This window comes from Bombus terrestris, chromosome 3, assembly GCF_910591885.1.
Source record: "Bombus terrestris chromosome 3, iyBomTerr1.2, whole genome shotgun sequence".
In the NCBI taxonomy this organism is placed as follows: domain Eukaryota; kingdom Metazoa; phylum Arthropoda; class Insecta; order Hymenoptera; family Apidae; genus Bombus; species Bombus terrestris.
In genome coordinates this window covers 6911219-6926562 of record NC_063271.1, presented here as the reverse complement: position 1 = coordinate 6926562, position 15344 = coordinate 6911219, and the positions used below count along the sequence as shown (strand labels likewise).

Genomic DNA, 15344 nt, shown 5'->3' with positions numbered 1-15344 from the left:
CACCTGGTGAGGGTGATGTTACGTTCGCGCCATCAACACGCACCGTGTTAATCCTCTGTCCTTCTCGCCTCTATATAACTCGCAGTAGATGTTACATTTAGATAGATATTATCAAAACATATTGATTTTATATAAAAATGTTTTCGAATAAATTGTTTTTAAACGTTTCATTTTTTACCATTGCACGTAATCTCTGTAGCTTTCGCGTATTCCGCGCTTCTTTCGGAGTAAGGTGGTTGAAAGGAGGAAGATATCCGAGGAGATACGAACGCGATGAAGAAGCGAGAAAGACGACAGAGTTGGCAACTTCGAAGAAGCTCAGTCACACCGAATGACCACGCATTTTCGCTTAAGTTTAAGTTCATCCGCGTATGAAACGAAGACGTAAGCGGCGTTCATCCAGCGCAAAGTGGAAACAGTGGAAATTCAACTTTAGAAATCCTGTGCATTGTGGCGCGCGCCAGATTTCATCGAGCGTACCACCAGCTCATTTGTACTCGCGTCGAGTCGCGCGTTCACGCACCGAGAAATCATACGCAAACGGAAAGCCATTCTCGCGAACCTGAGATAAACGCGTTGCGCTCCGATTGCGTCTCGCGGGTTTTGAATTGTACGAGAAAACGCGCATCGCGCTTCCATTCGACTCTCGATTTTGAAATCAGTCGTTCGATCGTTCTTAGAACCGTGCGAAATCGGTCGATGCGCCATCGACCGGTTGTTGGCTCGATTTCGTCCGATTCTCGCGTGTTTTTCCACCGTTAAATGATCGCTTTGCATGTCCCCGCGTTAGCGCGCGATACGCAACTGGCACACGCGCTCGGTGTCTTGTAATTAATCGAAAACTCTTAGTGACCGCTGTAATGGCGCGTTAATGAATTTTCCGAGACAAACGGCGCCGTTAAACGTTTCGCGATATTAAACTGCGGATTTCTATGCGATTTTTCGTATTTTTATAATTTAAATAAACGAAATCGAATTTTAAGATCAAAAGAGAGAGAGAGATTTGTTTCGTTTATTAGACAATATTTGTAACAGGCGTTCTGTTTTGCATATTTTATATAATTTCGCGCATTACGCAAATTATCTTTGCAGCTGCGAATTTTCCACGAACGCATAAATTCATGGAAATCCGATGTCTAGTAATTATTATGCGCTCGCTATTCTACTCCACGCGTTCGATTTCAACTCGATCTAGTAGCTTCTCTCGGGGGCTGCGAAATGTGTAAAAGCTGCATCACATTTTTGTTTCCAAAGCTTCTTTCGCGAGATTACAAATTTTCCTTCGCAATTTACATTTCGACGTATCTGCGCGATACCACGGCTCGAACAATTAAACCTGCTATCTATAAATAATTAAACAAACCCATCTAACGATAACATCTCAGAATGTTTTTTTTTTTTTTTTTATTTATAGACTTTCTACAATCGATTCTCATTGAGAATTATAAGTAAATTATTTTGGCCTGGTACTGCAACCTTCTCAGAATGTGACGTAATATTTTTTGTATCTTGTTCGTAGATTCGCTTGGATCCGTTCGACGATTCTCGTTCGTGGGTGATCGGCGATTCGACAGAAACCGCAGAATGGACGAGCGATCGAAAGGGAAACGCTAAGAGGACGTTGGTTCGAAGGGAGAAAGGTAAGCGTAAACGTATGAACTCTAGCGAAGCGGTATCGATTTTTCGACTGCATCGGAATCACGTGAGACCGAGGTTGCACGCGACATCGCGATATCGCGATATCGTGTCCCCCGATTACGGTCAAGTGCGAATGTCATCGGTCCACAAACATTCGCGTGGCGGCGTTCCTTTGAAAATATACTCGGTTCGTTCGGTTTTTCGTCCGGCGAATCGCTTCGATCGCTAAAGTCGTTTGCTCCACTTAGGTCGATCGGACGAAATGCCGAACCCGAACTTGGCCAGTCGCTGATGCTAATTCGGATTGTGCAATGTACGCAAATTTTAGCATACAATGCCGGTTCGCGTTGATTCGTCGTAGATCTAGTAGCGTGACTTGGCGCGATCGAGCACGACACGGCGGCGCGACGTGCTATGCCGGTAGCGCACGCATTTTTATCCCTTTTTTCATCTTGCTCGTATTTCTCGCCTTTCTCTTTCCTTTTCAAGGAGCCATGTTTTTGAAAAACCATCGTAGATGACGAAGATATTGCGCCACGGCTTGTATATTATAGGTAGCCGTTTTAGACGTTTAAACGTCTAAAGACAAGCATAAATAAGATTATTAAAATTCTGACGCGTATCGAGAGATACACCGTATTTGGCTCGACCGGTTATTTATTCGTATTTACCTGTTTTTATTTGACTATCTAAGAGAAAGAAGGACAACGTTCCCGACCAAATAATAAAGTTTCCACCGTTTACTTACCAGAGGCTAGAATCCCCATCGGCATCAACAACAAAGCAAGCAGCAACATCGTTGTCACGATCAAGCGAGCTATTCGCGCGATATATCCCAAACGATCGAAAGAAACGGCGACGTTGTCGCTCTACCTACATCCTCAGTAGATCGCTCTAACCAGAAACTTCACTCCACTTTGCACCATTCGATCGCCTTTAACGATTTCCTAATATATTTCCTAACTAGTTTTCGACTACTGGTTTTCGTTGGACGCGTGTAAAGAAGACCGACAAACTACGCGAATGTACGCAAAAGGCGAAGAAGATGGACTCGTTCGTTTGCTCGATGAACTACGCGCATGTTAGCTGGACAACCTCGAGCGACCTAGAACTCGCGTCGGACAACGCTTGGAAACGTTGTTTCGCGGTTTCGCGTTGATCGTCCGTTTTCGAGGAAGACGCGGCTGGCTATCGACTGACGTGCGAGTCGAATAAGTCGTAAAACGCGCTACCTAACAGCTGTACATTAGCGATCGGCCGCACGAGTGGACGTTTCGTTTACCAGCCACTGACCGGTCGATGTCGCGAAACACGGTACACGCGTGGTCGATGTCATCGTCTCGAATCGAAAGAACGTGATCTCATCCTGTCGACCGACCGGACGTTCGGCACGCGCGCCTTTTCTTCGCTCGTTTACAGGCAAACGAGAAAACAAAGTCGATGTATCGGGGGTACGTGGATGGAAAAAAAGTCGGAGACCGCGTCGCGACGCCGAGCCGCATCAGGCATAACTGAGAGCGTTGTCGGACACCCGCCGTTATCAGGTACGATTGGAGGCGAGGTGCGCGTGCGCGTACGCGTACGAATACGCACGTGTGCGCACCCCCGAGAGGAATCGGGACAAACCGAACGAGGCACAGCCGCTCGGGGAATAGGTGCGACCCTTCCTTCCCTGCGAGTCTTTTCCCATATTTACCCGCTCTAATTATTCCTTTCCGCGGCACCCTGACGCACCTTTGCCTTTCGCGCAATTCCACCGTTTCTTACTATTCTATTTGCATCGCCTTCCGTTTGTCCTCTCGTTTGCCTTTCGAGATTTCCATCGATTCCGAATTCCGCGCCGTTTACCATTTGCTCGGTTTCCTCTCTTTTCCTGTCGTCGGGGAAACGACGCTAGTCTCCGTGACGCGGAGGAATCAACGATATACGCTACTTTTATGACCGAACATTTTGGGCTATACTTAATAATACCTAAGTATGTACTTGCTACGTTTTGTTATTGGCGATTGGCACGCGACTTTAGCGTAAAAGTTTCTTCTTCTTTCCACGGGGTTACGTTGCGCTTTCATCGCAACGCTGTTAAACACCGAGCTGAACGGGTTTTAGTTTTCGTTAGAGTACGGAAAATTCATGTGTGTGTGTATAAACAAAAAGTTTCGTTTCAGTCTCGAGGGATCGACGTACACCTCCTAAACGAAAAGTTTAGCGTCGGTTCCCAGGCGGCGATAAAGCGTTTAACGCGTTAAATTTACATTTTTTAGGTTCTTTTTGTCTCCAAAGTCGAGTGTCGCCTCATTTAAATATTTATCGCCTCTACTAGTTCGTACTGTCCAGCAGAGAAATATACCGATCGCGTCCAACGTTTCGGCACGTCTCTGTTTTGCCTCAACGTCCGTAAAACACGCATCGTTGGTGCACCTAACGTCGCCCAACCAAACTTCAAGCCCTTCTAAGCCTAAAAGGTAAGACGCCTTTTCGTATCAAATCGATATCAAACGAAACGAACGTTATTCTCGTTTACTATGCACAAGGTATAGCTTCGGCTTCTGTTGCCGATTTCTACTCGACGTTCTCTCTTTCCCAAAATATTGCGATTGGCTAATGTTTATAAACGTAATTACGATATTATACGTATAATAATAATAATTTTACGCTTTGATAATCGCAGCCAAAGTCAGGCTGACGTGACACGCTCCGTGATGAAAGCGATACGCACGAACATGTTGTACGTCTACGGCGGATCGTAAGTTTGACTGGCGATCTGCGGGCGAAATTTTCTTGTACCGTCGCTCTGGTTTTGCTTAATCTCTTTCGATGGTTCGAAAGCAACGTTTCGGCGGGGAGAGTAGGATCTCCCCTTTGAAACGATAACAGAGAACGCGAGACACAGGACGAGAGGGGTGCATTTCAATTGATCCGTCGCTATCGTCAGCAGGGTTCGTTGACCAACATTATCGTATACAGTGACGTGCACGCGAACCCTTCTAGAAAATAATACGCCGAGAGTGTCCTTGAACCATCATCGTTTCCTCGTTAAAATCATTTACGATCCTTTGCTTTTGATCTTTCGTTTCTGCCACCTTATCTATCCGTTTTGCCTTCTCCATCTCTCGCCTTTCTTTCGTTTTATTCCTCCCAATCCGTCTTCGTATATCGCATTGCCAACTAAGTGATTGCGGATTTTGTCATTAGGCGATATCGACAAAATCCGCATTCACTTAGTTGCCAATCCAATAGTTTCGCCATAGTTTTGTGATCGCGCCCGATTAAGCTACGAAAGTACAGTCGCTCGAGTCGAATATTTCGTGGAAAAATCGTTGCATAATTTCGAAACGTAGGCTGTGACGTTACACGTAGAATAAATTCGAAATTCCACTTCTTCGAGCCTCGTACTCGCTTACGCTATTTTCATAATACGTTAGCACGGGTACAGTTTAGTATAGTTCGGTGTAGTTGTCGAATATCGTCATCGATTTTACGATGGTAGGAAGACTATTATTTGATAGTGGTATACGGTACTTATTAATCGCAGCAGTCGGCAATGGAGTACAAATGGACTTGGTCTCGCTCCTACCACGTTTTACCGATCTCAAATTCTTGTTCGAGCCTGTCGTATCAATTCCGCTGTTCTTAAGATTCTCGCAGAATCACTCTTATTTCTATCTTTTCATTATTCTTGTTACTAATTTTTCTCCACTTTCAAGCTACTTGCAAAGTGCAACGTACGCTGTATCCAGATATTTTTGTTTAACGAACGCTCAGTTTCCTCTCGTTTCTTAGCACCTGTGATAGGAGCTTTTGCATCGTGCTATATTTAACTCCGTTACACCACCTCTTTGAGATTCTTTTACAGTTCTACGTAGCAAGACGTTATCTAGTATTGTTTTCACGGGCGGAAACGAGAGTCGTCCCGGAGCGAGAAAGTCGATCGGGAAAGAAAGCTGAGTCATACAGGAAGGATTCATCTCATCCCTCGTCTTACTCATCCGGCGCTGTTTTTCCAGTTAATTTATTTTATTTATTTCGCATACGAGAGAGAATTCGCGTCAGATCAACGAACAGTCAGTGTGCAACACGATGGCACGGAAGAATTAAAACTTTTTTTTATATATCGTACAATACGTTTTGAAATTTCATTGGCATTGTAATCTTGCTATCACGACTCTGTCGGTAAAATTGGAAACGAATCTGAAAATTTCTATAGAAGTTACGAGATATTTGGCGGAAACGCACATTTGAGAAAGATCATCGAGATATTTGAACAATAAATCGTTCGCTATATTAATAATCCATAACCCGTAGTTAGACCATTTTTGCCATTAATCGTATGTTTCCAGGCTACTGTTCACGCTGTATGTTAATTTCTCGCTAAAGTGTATTTTCGCGATGAGTGTCTTGTTATAGTTTCTATATACATTTCCACGTTGGTCTCAAGTTCGCGACTCTGTCGGTAAAATTGGAAACGAATCTGAAAATTTCTATAGAAGTTACGAGATATTTGGCGAAAACGCACACTTGAAAAGATCATCGAGATATTTGAACAATGAATCGTTCGCCATATTAATAATCCATAACCCGTAGTTAGACCATTTTTGCCACTAATCGTATGTTTCCAGGCTACTGTTCACGCTGTATGTTAATTTCTCGCTAAAGTGTATTTTCGCGATGAGTGTCTTGTTATAGTTTCTATATACATTTCCACGTTGGTCTCAAGTTTCGCGACTCTGTCGGTAAAATTGGAAACGAATCTGAAAATGTCTATAGAAGTTACGAGATATTTGGCGGAAACGCTCACTTGGAAAGATCATCGAGATATTTGAACATTGAATGAATCGATTTGAAGTTTCGCTACTGTATAATCGCGATAGTCGTGTATCGGTCTATATCGGTACTAACGAAATATTAAAAAGTTTCGTAGAAAAAGCGTGCGAATACTTTTACTAGCTGTACGAAAAGTAAGAGAAGGTTGAAGAAAATAGGAGATGATAGAGAAAAAGAGGAGAAAAGAGTCGTGGGACCAAGAACGAATCTCTCGTCAAGCTTTTTCAAAATCACCGACAATTCGAACGAGACGTGTGAAGATGTTCGCTTTGAGCGTAAGGTAGCCAGTCGGAACTAATAAACCAATAACGATCGTTTTTTTCGTTCCTTCCGTATATTCGATGTCGTTTATTTGATGCGATGATAAACGAAATTAATAGATAGTTTCCTAGGTCAACGATGCAGGAGGGCCAATTTATTTGCAACCTTGAACCATCCCGGGACTCCATTACCAATAACATCCATCGTAATTATTGTCCGCTTCGTTTGTCAAGAATTAATGGTCTGAAACAGCGTATATCGTATCGTTTGCTATATCGTGTTTCAGATTGAAATTGAATTATACGAAAGCGTAGTTCGTCCGCCCACTGCGCTGTGGCGCTCAAATTCGCGTTACTTTTCTTTTTCGTTTAATATCACGCAGCATCCGTTAATCCTAATGAGCAAGTGGAACGTTGGGAACGTCGAGGACTTAGTAAGCAGCTGTTTCGGCTTATTGTGCTTTTCCTATAATAGCATGAAACACGGTATTACGGTATAGCATTGTTATTATCTCGATGCGATTCAACGAGATATACGTTGTATAACGTTACAAATTTCCTTCTTTTTGCGATATCGCCCATTCGTTAGTTCGTGATTTATCGAATAATAATTCCCATAAGAACAAAGATACGCCGTTGCACGGATGTTGTAGAAACGACTAAGCGAATAAATTTCACGCGGTACAACACGAGTGAGATTCGATGTGAAAAGGACAGACGGAGAAGGAGACGTAAAATTCAATGTGAAAATAGGAAAGAATGGAAAATATGGAACAAGCTAGGATCGTGTTCGTTCGTTGCATATTTTATTAGAAACTGGGACATTGTTCGTATTTGACGCAATTTCGACGATTCCACTATGCATCTCAAGTCTGTATTCCTTCACAGAGGAATGCCCATTTCTTCTTCAATTTCTACATTCCGTTGTTCCTTCTTCCTTTACGCGGTAAGATGGTAATAAATAAGTTAATAAATAAAAAGAAACTATCTTCAACTTAGTCACAGGCGAGTTAAGATGCTAAAAAATGTATGGAGGAAACGTAGAATTCTCTACTTCGTGTAAAATCTACCAGCAGAATTTAATCTTAACTTCGACCACTACCGCAGACAAAGATGATGAGAAGGAGATCGCCGATGAGCTTGGCAGAAATTCGGCCGAAAGTGCGCTTCACTAACTAGCGCTTCTAGCGGTCAAACGTCTGAACTATACGCATATTACTACACCACGATACTCTCGGTGGTATAAACGTGACCCTGACGACCGGCTGTACAGAGTTGGCCGAAAACAGGCTCGTATTCTTAGTGACGCTTCGAAAACAAGCGGCAATACGTTGCACCGTACTTCGAGCGCTTATAATCTTCATTCTCACTTTCGTATAAGAAGACTTGTTTTATCTACACTAGTCAGGTAACGGAATCAAGTTATTGTAAAATCGTACATTTATTACAAACCTGCAAATTCATTTGAATAGAACAAAGCCATTTTCCAAATGAACGAAGCATCTGATTATTCAGAACATAAGAGGTATCCGAAACCCTTTGAAATTCCTGGAAATTACGGCATTTAATGACGTCATAAATAACGAAATAGAAGGTGGCACAAATTTTCCGATTTTCGGAAATAAAACCCGTCTCACGAGTATATCGAAGAAAACGACTTGGCAAACTTTTTGATTGTTTCATTTTTGTATCAGGGGAAGAAAGCGTCGTAGCAGGGGCTTCAAGTTCGCCGATTCTTGGAAACAAAGTTTCTTCCACGAATTTATCACAACCGCGATTCGACAAATTTTTTCATTGATTGTTTCGTTTATATATCAGGAGAACAAGACGTAGCAGGGGCTACAAGTTCGCCGATTCTTGGAAATGATATGCTATTTTCAAGGAATTTTCGTAAGCTGGTTTGCTGTCTTTTTTCATACGATATTTCGTTTAATTATACGTGGTCTTAACCACTTCTCAATTTCATTTGTTGATTTTGTGTGACTTTTTCCGGGATAAATAACAAGATCGAACAATGCTATCGAACTATACTGATTTGTTCAAACTTTCTCTAAATACATTTTTTACAATTATTTTGCAATAAATTATCTAATTTTTTATGTTAATTATATTATACTATCATTTCCAAGAAGATCGTTGTTGCCGGTTAGTTGATGGATAATATTGGCAGCAGTTGACTGTTTGTGGCATCATGCTTGTATCTGTCCGCAAAATGGCTTTTTTTTATATATACAAAAAACTGCTTATTCCTATTTTTTAATTAAACTTTGTTAATCATCTAGTTAGACAAACTTTTTTAAAACTAAAAATGTGGGGGAATATGGTAACACTAAAAAATTCCAATTAGGAAAATCTCCATTAATCACTGAAATAAATTTACATCATTTGTATGTCTTTTATTTGTTAAAGGAAATGCTCGATTTCTGATATAATCTCGCGAATCAAAATATAATCGTAAAATTTATCTCTAAAAAAACTAGTTTGATAATTATTAGAAAAAGATGATTGTTAAAAGTTGGCATATTATACTATAGCTACAAGGTATTCTATAAAAATCGTTTATCTTTGAAATTATCGCGGTCGTCTACGACAACTTACGTCTACAACTACGTCGATAACTGTTCTTTTGTATGTGCGCTATCTGTGCTGTTACTTACAAGATACACGTATTACCTACTGTCGATAAAGTTATAATACCATTTAAAAAGTCATAAAAATGTACCAGAAAAGAAATTTGCGGGATATTTTCGATATACGTTTCAAAGTCAAGTATTTCGTTGATGTAAAATTTATATTTTATTTACGAAAAATGTAAGAAACTTTCATAACCAATTACAAAGCATCGGTATAAGACAAAAATGCATCGTAATACTGCGAATGTTGCAAAGAGGGCGTGAAGTACTCTGAAATATCTTATTTTTATGTATGATACACGATACATATTTATAATAGGAAAACTTTCTCTATCTTCTTTTACATACTAAGAAACAAATATTTTTACGTTTTCACTGGCCCTCCTAGATATGCATTAATATGATCATATATGTTTATTAAAAAGAAAGATCATACTTGAGTCTTGTAACAAATACAAAAGTGTCGTTAGACAGAGTGAAAACTTATGTGGAGAAAGCAATACAGAAAAGATAGTAATAACATACGATACAAGATGCAAATAAATTATAGATCGTATTATTTTCATGTGTTATATTATTCTTTACCTCTCGAACGATGACGAAGTCCAGCTTCTAAACTTCTAAATGACAGATTTATAATGGTAAACGCTGTAACGTTTTCCGTTTTCTTATTTTCATTGTAATCGACGAACACTAGTCGTAAGCAATAGAAATCTCGCGTATAAATTAAACGTCGCGCAATTTTTTTAACGGGTTTCAAAAATGACGCGTCGAGCCGTGCTCAAGTTTTTTAATCATAGTTATTATTATCGTTAATATCCATATAATTATCAATAACTACAGTAAAACACAAAACAAAAAATGGTGGATATCTGTACATTTCTTTCTCTTAAGTAAATAGTAACATAAACTTTTTTGTATACCAGTAGCCTATAATAGGAAGAAACTAAATCATAATATTCACAGATATTTTACAAGATAGATAAGACACGACGTAGACACACGCGTCGCGGGAACTTGAATTTCCTATACATATAAAACGATTTCGACGAAGAGTGGAAAAGTATCGAAAAGAGGAAAAACGAGGAATGAACGGAAAAAGAAAGAGAGGAGAAGAAGGACGGAGAAACAGAGAAAACAGAAGGCGCGATTTTTATCATAAAAACGAATGAAATATACCGCGACGTGAGCGTCTTGTTCGCGTCCTATTATGTAGACTTAACCGTAGCTGTAATATATGCTTTCTTTAAACTCGGCGTCTCGCACGCTCACTTACACCTCTACACTGTACATATGCACAACGCATCTTTTACACTGTACATGCACACGCTCCACGAGTATCCGCGTTGCCTTAAATTAATCGCGCTTCCTTTAGGGATCGTCAACACACCATCGTTTATAGTTTGTATAATGCGTATACACTTTTGTTTCGTTCGTATTAATTGCGTTAAAATCAATCGTATATATCGTATCGTATAATATAATATAACATATATAATATCGATGTATTCGATGTCCGATAGATCAAAAAACGAAAAGAAAAAAAACAAAATACACTGAGTCGTCAGATCAGCGATCATTCGAAATAGTACAGAAAATAGAGGTTACAAGATAAAACGAGAAATCGATTTGTAAAACGATCGATATTTCGAGTCGATTGAACACGGGTAACAGGAATATAACGTATGTTTTGACCATCCCTAATACTTTTCCATAAGGTTATTTTCTAGAGGCATGCGCCCTACGCGCAGCAGCAATAATATCGTAAATAGGTAAGTTTCTTTATATTATTTAATAATGTTTTTTTTTCATCCACGGCTTCGTGTGATATAATATAATTTCTGGTCTATACACGTAAGCGCATTATTATCCTCGATACGATTGCTAAAGAGTCTATGACACATCGCACAAAAGGCGACAAAGTATAAGAGAAATGGGGATGGAAGTGTACACAGAATGGGGCGACGTCAATGGTCAATGAGATCGGTCATACTGTATCGTGTTCATCCAATATGACATACTTTTAAGCCCCTTACCTTTTTTTCTTTTTATGTGCTGGTTGGTACGTTCTAACTAGCCTGATGTAATAACGTTAATAATAATTGATAGCAGCGATAATAGTAATAGTAGAGTAGTGGTAATAATAATAGTAGTAATAGTGGTGATAATAGTATAGTAGTAATAGTAGTAGCAGTAGTAGTGGTAGTAGTAGTAATTAATAATAAGTAATAATAACATAATAATGACAATAATAATAATGATAATATAATAATAATGATAGCCATACTAATTGATGATGATGACAGCAATAATGATAAAGATGATAATAATAATAAAATTAATAATATTATATATATATTAATATTATTAATATTATTTTATATTATAGTTATAATAATTATAATAATTATAATAATTATAATAATAATTATAATAATAATTATAATAATAAAGAATCGAAATAAGAATATTAAAAATTTTTTATAATATACATAGTGCTAAGATGATAATAATGATAATAATATGATACATCCTGCTATTGGAAATTATATTACACTAGGAATAAACACTATTTTAGGTAGTTTTTTTCCCACGTTTCTTCGCTAGAGGTCTAAATCGTAACTTTACTTTCTAATTCGACACGAGCGGCAGCAGCAACAGCGGCAGCAGCAACTATTGTTACAATTAATATAATACATAGGTATTTATATAGAGCAGTATTATACAAAAAACACATCACATACCGCGTGGACCAGAATCGGTCACCATTTTATAATGTTTTTACTTTTTTGTTTTCTTCGTCTTTACGCAGATATATATCGTTAAATAATTAAAATCACAGTAGTTATGCCCTCGCTGGCTCGCTTATAATTTATACAGTATCATTAATATCTAAGCCTTACTTAAAATAGCTCGTGTATTATAGTGGTAGGGGGTACGTTAGTTTTTTTTAATCTTCTTCCTCTATTCTCTTACTTACGAAATCGACTGTCCATCTAGAGCAACGGTAGATATATTATTTTACTGTTTTCCTAGAGGAGGGACGCGTGTGAGTTTTTGTTCCTTCGTTTTCTCTCGATCTTTCGCTCTTTTAAATCTTTTCTTTTGTTCTTTTTTTCTTCCCTTTCTTTCTTTAACAGTGAGGACATCGCGTGGTTTTTATCAATCGAAGGTCTTCACTAAGGGCTGGGGTTGTGCCTGACCCGCTTGTCAGAAAGACCAAGAGTGACGTCGGTCGATCTCACAAACGTCGTCAGTTAGACGAGTGGTACCGCGAGCCACTTCATCGAGGAGGAATGAAACTCGCCATTGCGAAATAAACCGGGGAAGAAAGGCACGCTCGGTGATGTTCGCACATTGACCGTGCTAGCCTCTCTACGCTACACAACCCCGTACCTACGTTTTAGGCCTACGATCTAGAAAATCGGTACGATTCGCCGGAGAATCCGTTTGATTGTCACTGATATAACTCCGCAGGAGAAACCTTCCTCGCTCCCTCGGAAATACTCTTCGTCCGTCGTTCGTAGTACGATACTGCACCTCATTAGGAGGACACTCCAGGCTTCATGCCACGTACGAAGCGTCCTACAAGTGCGTGAAGGCGAGAAGTATAGGTATATTGTAATCCAATAGACCACTGGTTGGCCTCAAACCGTGGCGATCACGATGAGCAAATGGGCGATTTTTGCGACACGATGCAATAAATCCGGTGCAATTCGCGCTAGGCTCTCGTTTGCGAAATCACACGACGGGAAAATGTGAACTACGTATGCAGGCTGCAAAGAAAATGAAATCCATGTTTATTTCCATCAGTTTACATCTTTCAATTGTATCGTAACTGTCGTTGCTAGTGATAGCATTACATATGGTTATGTATATTATAAATATTTGCGATACGTACTTGTTGCGATCCTGGTGCAGCGATATTGACAATTCCAGCGGCCTGTTTTTGTTGTAAATACATTATAAATCCGGTTTGAAGATTCTTACTTTGTTGCAATACGTCTACTTCATCTCGGCCACAAGGAAGCGCAAGGAGCATGCAGTGTTCGTTATCCATCTGGAAGAAATCGCGAATGAAATAGCTGGCTGTAGTACATAGAAAAAGGATTTATATTATTTATATATATATATATATATTTCTGAAAGCACACATACCTGCATCTTCCTTGCTACTCCTTCGACCTGAGTTTGTTCCAGTCTCATTCTTTGAGCGATTCTCAGTGGTGGAGTAGATCCATCGCTGTTACATGGTAAACTGTCTCTGGCCACATTTGGATTACCGAAAACAAAATGCATCTGCACCGCTGCTTGGTCGTTTTTGAGAGCCAATAGTCCCTGCCACATAACCGGGTAACGTTGCAACAACATCTGGAATGAATCTGCTTGCGGTGGCACTTGAGAAGCGTGAGGTGGGGTAACCACTTGGTGTTTTCTAGGCCTATCGGGGGTGATGGCTCTGTCGCTTGGCGCCTCGCTGGCAGCAATAGGATACTGAGATCGCAGATGAGCCGGTGGAGGTTCGTAAAAACCACCTCTGGCAGCTGCTGCTGGCGCCCCAGTCAACGATGGATTACTGCCCGTATTATATTGCGGTGGCGGTGGTGGAGGTAATCTCACTGTTCCGTGCATCATGTACACTTGAGCTACTTGAGGACTATCGGTAGTACGATCGTGCGGCGTTCGTGTACTACGTCTCAATTCCAACGGTGGGCTGTGGCTGTCTTCTATGCCTGTTTCGAGTTTCGGATCTAAAGGTAGATGAGGAGATCGAGTCTCTTGAATATGGTAAGCTATGCGCGGGGCTGTTAAAGCAGCCTCCTGTTGTGCACGCAAGTACTGGTACTGCAGCATTTGTGGGTGCATGTAGTGAGGTGGGAGCTCTCCGCCTCTGGTCAGTCCGCCATAGTGATTGACAACGTCACCCTAGATGTAAACGCATTATAAGTAAAATTATTTCATGGACAAGATACCGTATGATTTCGAAGTTTCATTAGAATTAGTAGAAACATTTTTGCCGTGTGCGTAACATCGATGCATTTTAGTAAAACTGAAACAGAGTAGTTAGCATAGTAAGTACCTGAGAAGCATTAGCATGATGATGGGCAGGTGGGGGCAATGGAGGACTCTGGGATCGATGTGGGGGGACAAGTCCATATTGACCCCCTGGTGATGGAGTAGCACCCACACTCCCATGCTAGCCAAAACCAAGCCAAGTTAATTCGTATATCGACATATTTTTAGAAAACATACATACAGTAGCGGACAGAAGATTAAGACGAAATGGAAAAAATAAATAATTGATTTACTTTCCATAACAAAATACAAATACAATGTTCTACTTTTGGTATTAACCAATTAGACATTTGTTTATCCACTTACAAAAAACATTTCATTTTGATATTTTGCTCAGTAGTTAAGTTATAAAAAAGGAACGAAATCTGTATAATATTTCGTCGGTCAAAAGTTTGACTACACAAAAAGTTATTAATTATTGATAAGAAAATATATACAATTTTTGTTTAAATTCAATATTTTGTCCAATATCTGTTATTTCTTATCACTTCGGTACATCTTCTTGGCATAGAATCTATTAATTTTTTACATTGATCTACCGTAATATTACTCCAAGCTGTTTCAATTGTAAAGTTCATTTCAATTTTTCGGATTATAACCTTGTACTGTCTTTTTTATGATGCTCCATAAATTCTCGATTGGATTAATGTCTGGTGATTGCGACGACCACGGCAGCACGGTAATATTTTTTTCTTCAAAAAACTGTTTCACAATGTTATCATTTTGAAAAATAAAATCATTACTCATATTGTTGCGTGCAAGAGGCAACATTGTGCTCTTGAGTATGTCCATGCATTGAAAACGGTCCATAACTCCATTAATACGACATATCGAACCAGGGCAACCTCGAGAAACACACGCCCACCATAACGTTTCCACCACCATGTTTAAGAATTTTTAAAACGCACTGTTTTCA

General features: G+C 39.7%; 2 protein-coding genes and 1 long non-coding RNA gene across 8 annotated transcripts in view; 1 reads left to right on the top strand and 2 right to left on the bottom strand.

Annotated features, from left to right (window-relative positions):
• Positions 1-3160, bottom strand: part of LOC100652108 (proto-oncogene tyrosine-protein kinase receptor Ret) — a 32794-nt gene extending 29634 nt beyond the window's left edge. For both annotated transcript variants that reach the window (XM_003394074.4, XM_012320494.3), the window contains exon 1: positions 2387-3160. In XM_003394074.4, coding sequence (XP_003394122.2) covers positions 2387-2435 — 49 coding nt within the window. In that variant the 5' untranslated portion in view covers positions 2436-3160. The remainder of the gene's footprint in view (positions 1-2386) is intronic.
• Positions 1412-9913, top strand: LOC125387205. The gene is made up of 2 exons (XR_007227771.1): positions 1412-1640; positions 3900-9913. It is a non-coding gene; the product is annotated as an uncharacterized LOC125387205 (long non-coding RNA).
• Positions 9914-11947: 2034 nt separating this feature from the next.
• Positions 11948-15344, bottom strand: part of LOC100642196 (protein split ends) — a 117101-nt gene continuing 113704 nt past the window's right edge. For 4 of the 5 annotated variants that reach the window (XM_048414610.1, XM_048414609.1, XM_048414611.1 and 1 more), the window contains exons 10-13: positions 14433-14549; positions 13511-14278; positions 13254-13412; positions 11948-13128 (exon numbers count right to left, since the gene is read on the bottom strand). In XM_048414610.1, the coding sequence (XP_048270567.1) occupies positions 13000-13128; positions 13254-13412; positions 13511-14278; positions 14433-14549 (1173 nt within the window). In that variant the 3' untranslated portion in view covers positions 11948-12999. The remainder of the gene's footprint in view (positions 13129-13253; positions 13413-13510; positions 14279-14432; positions 14550-15344) is intronic. The other variant, XM_048414613.1, reaches the window with a different exon arrangement.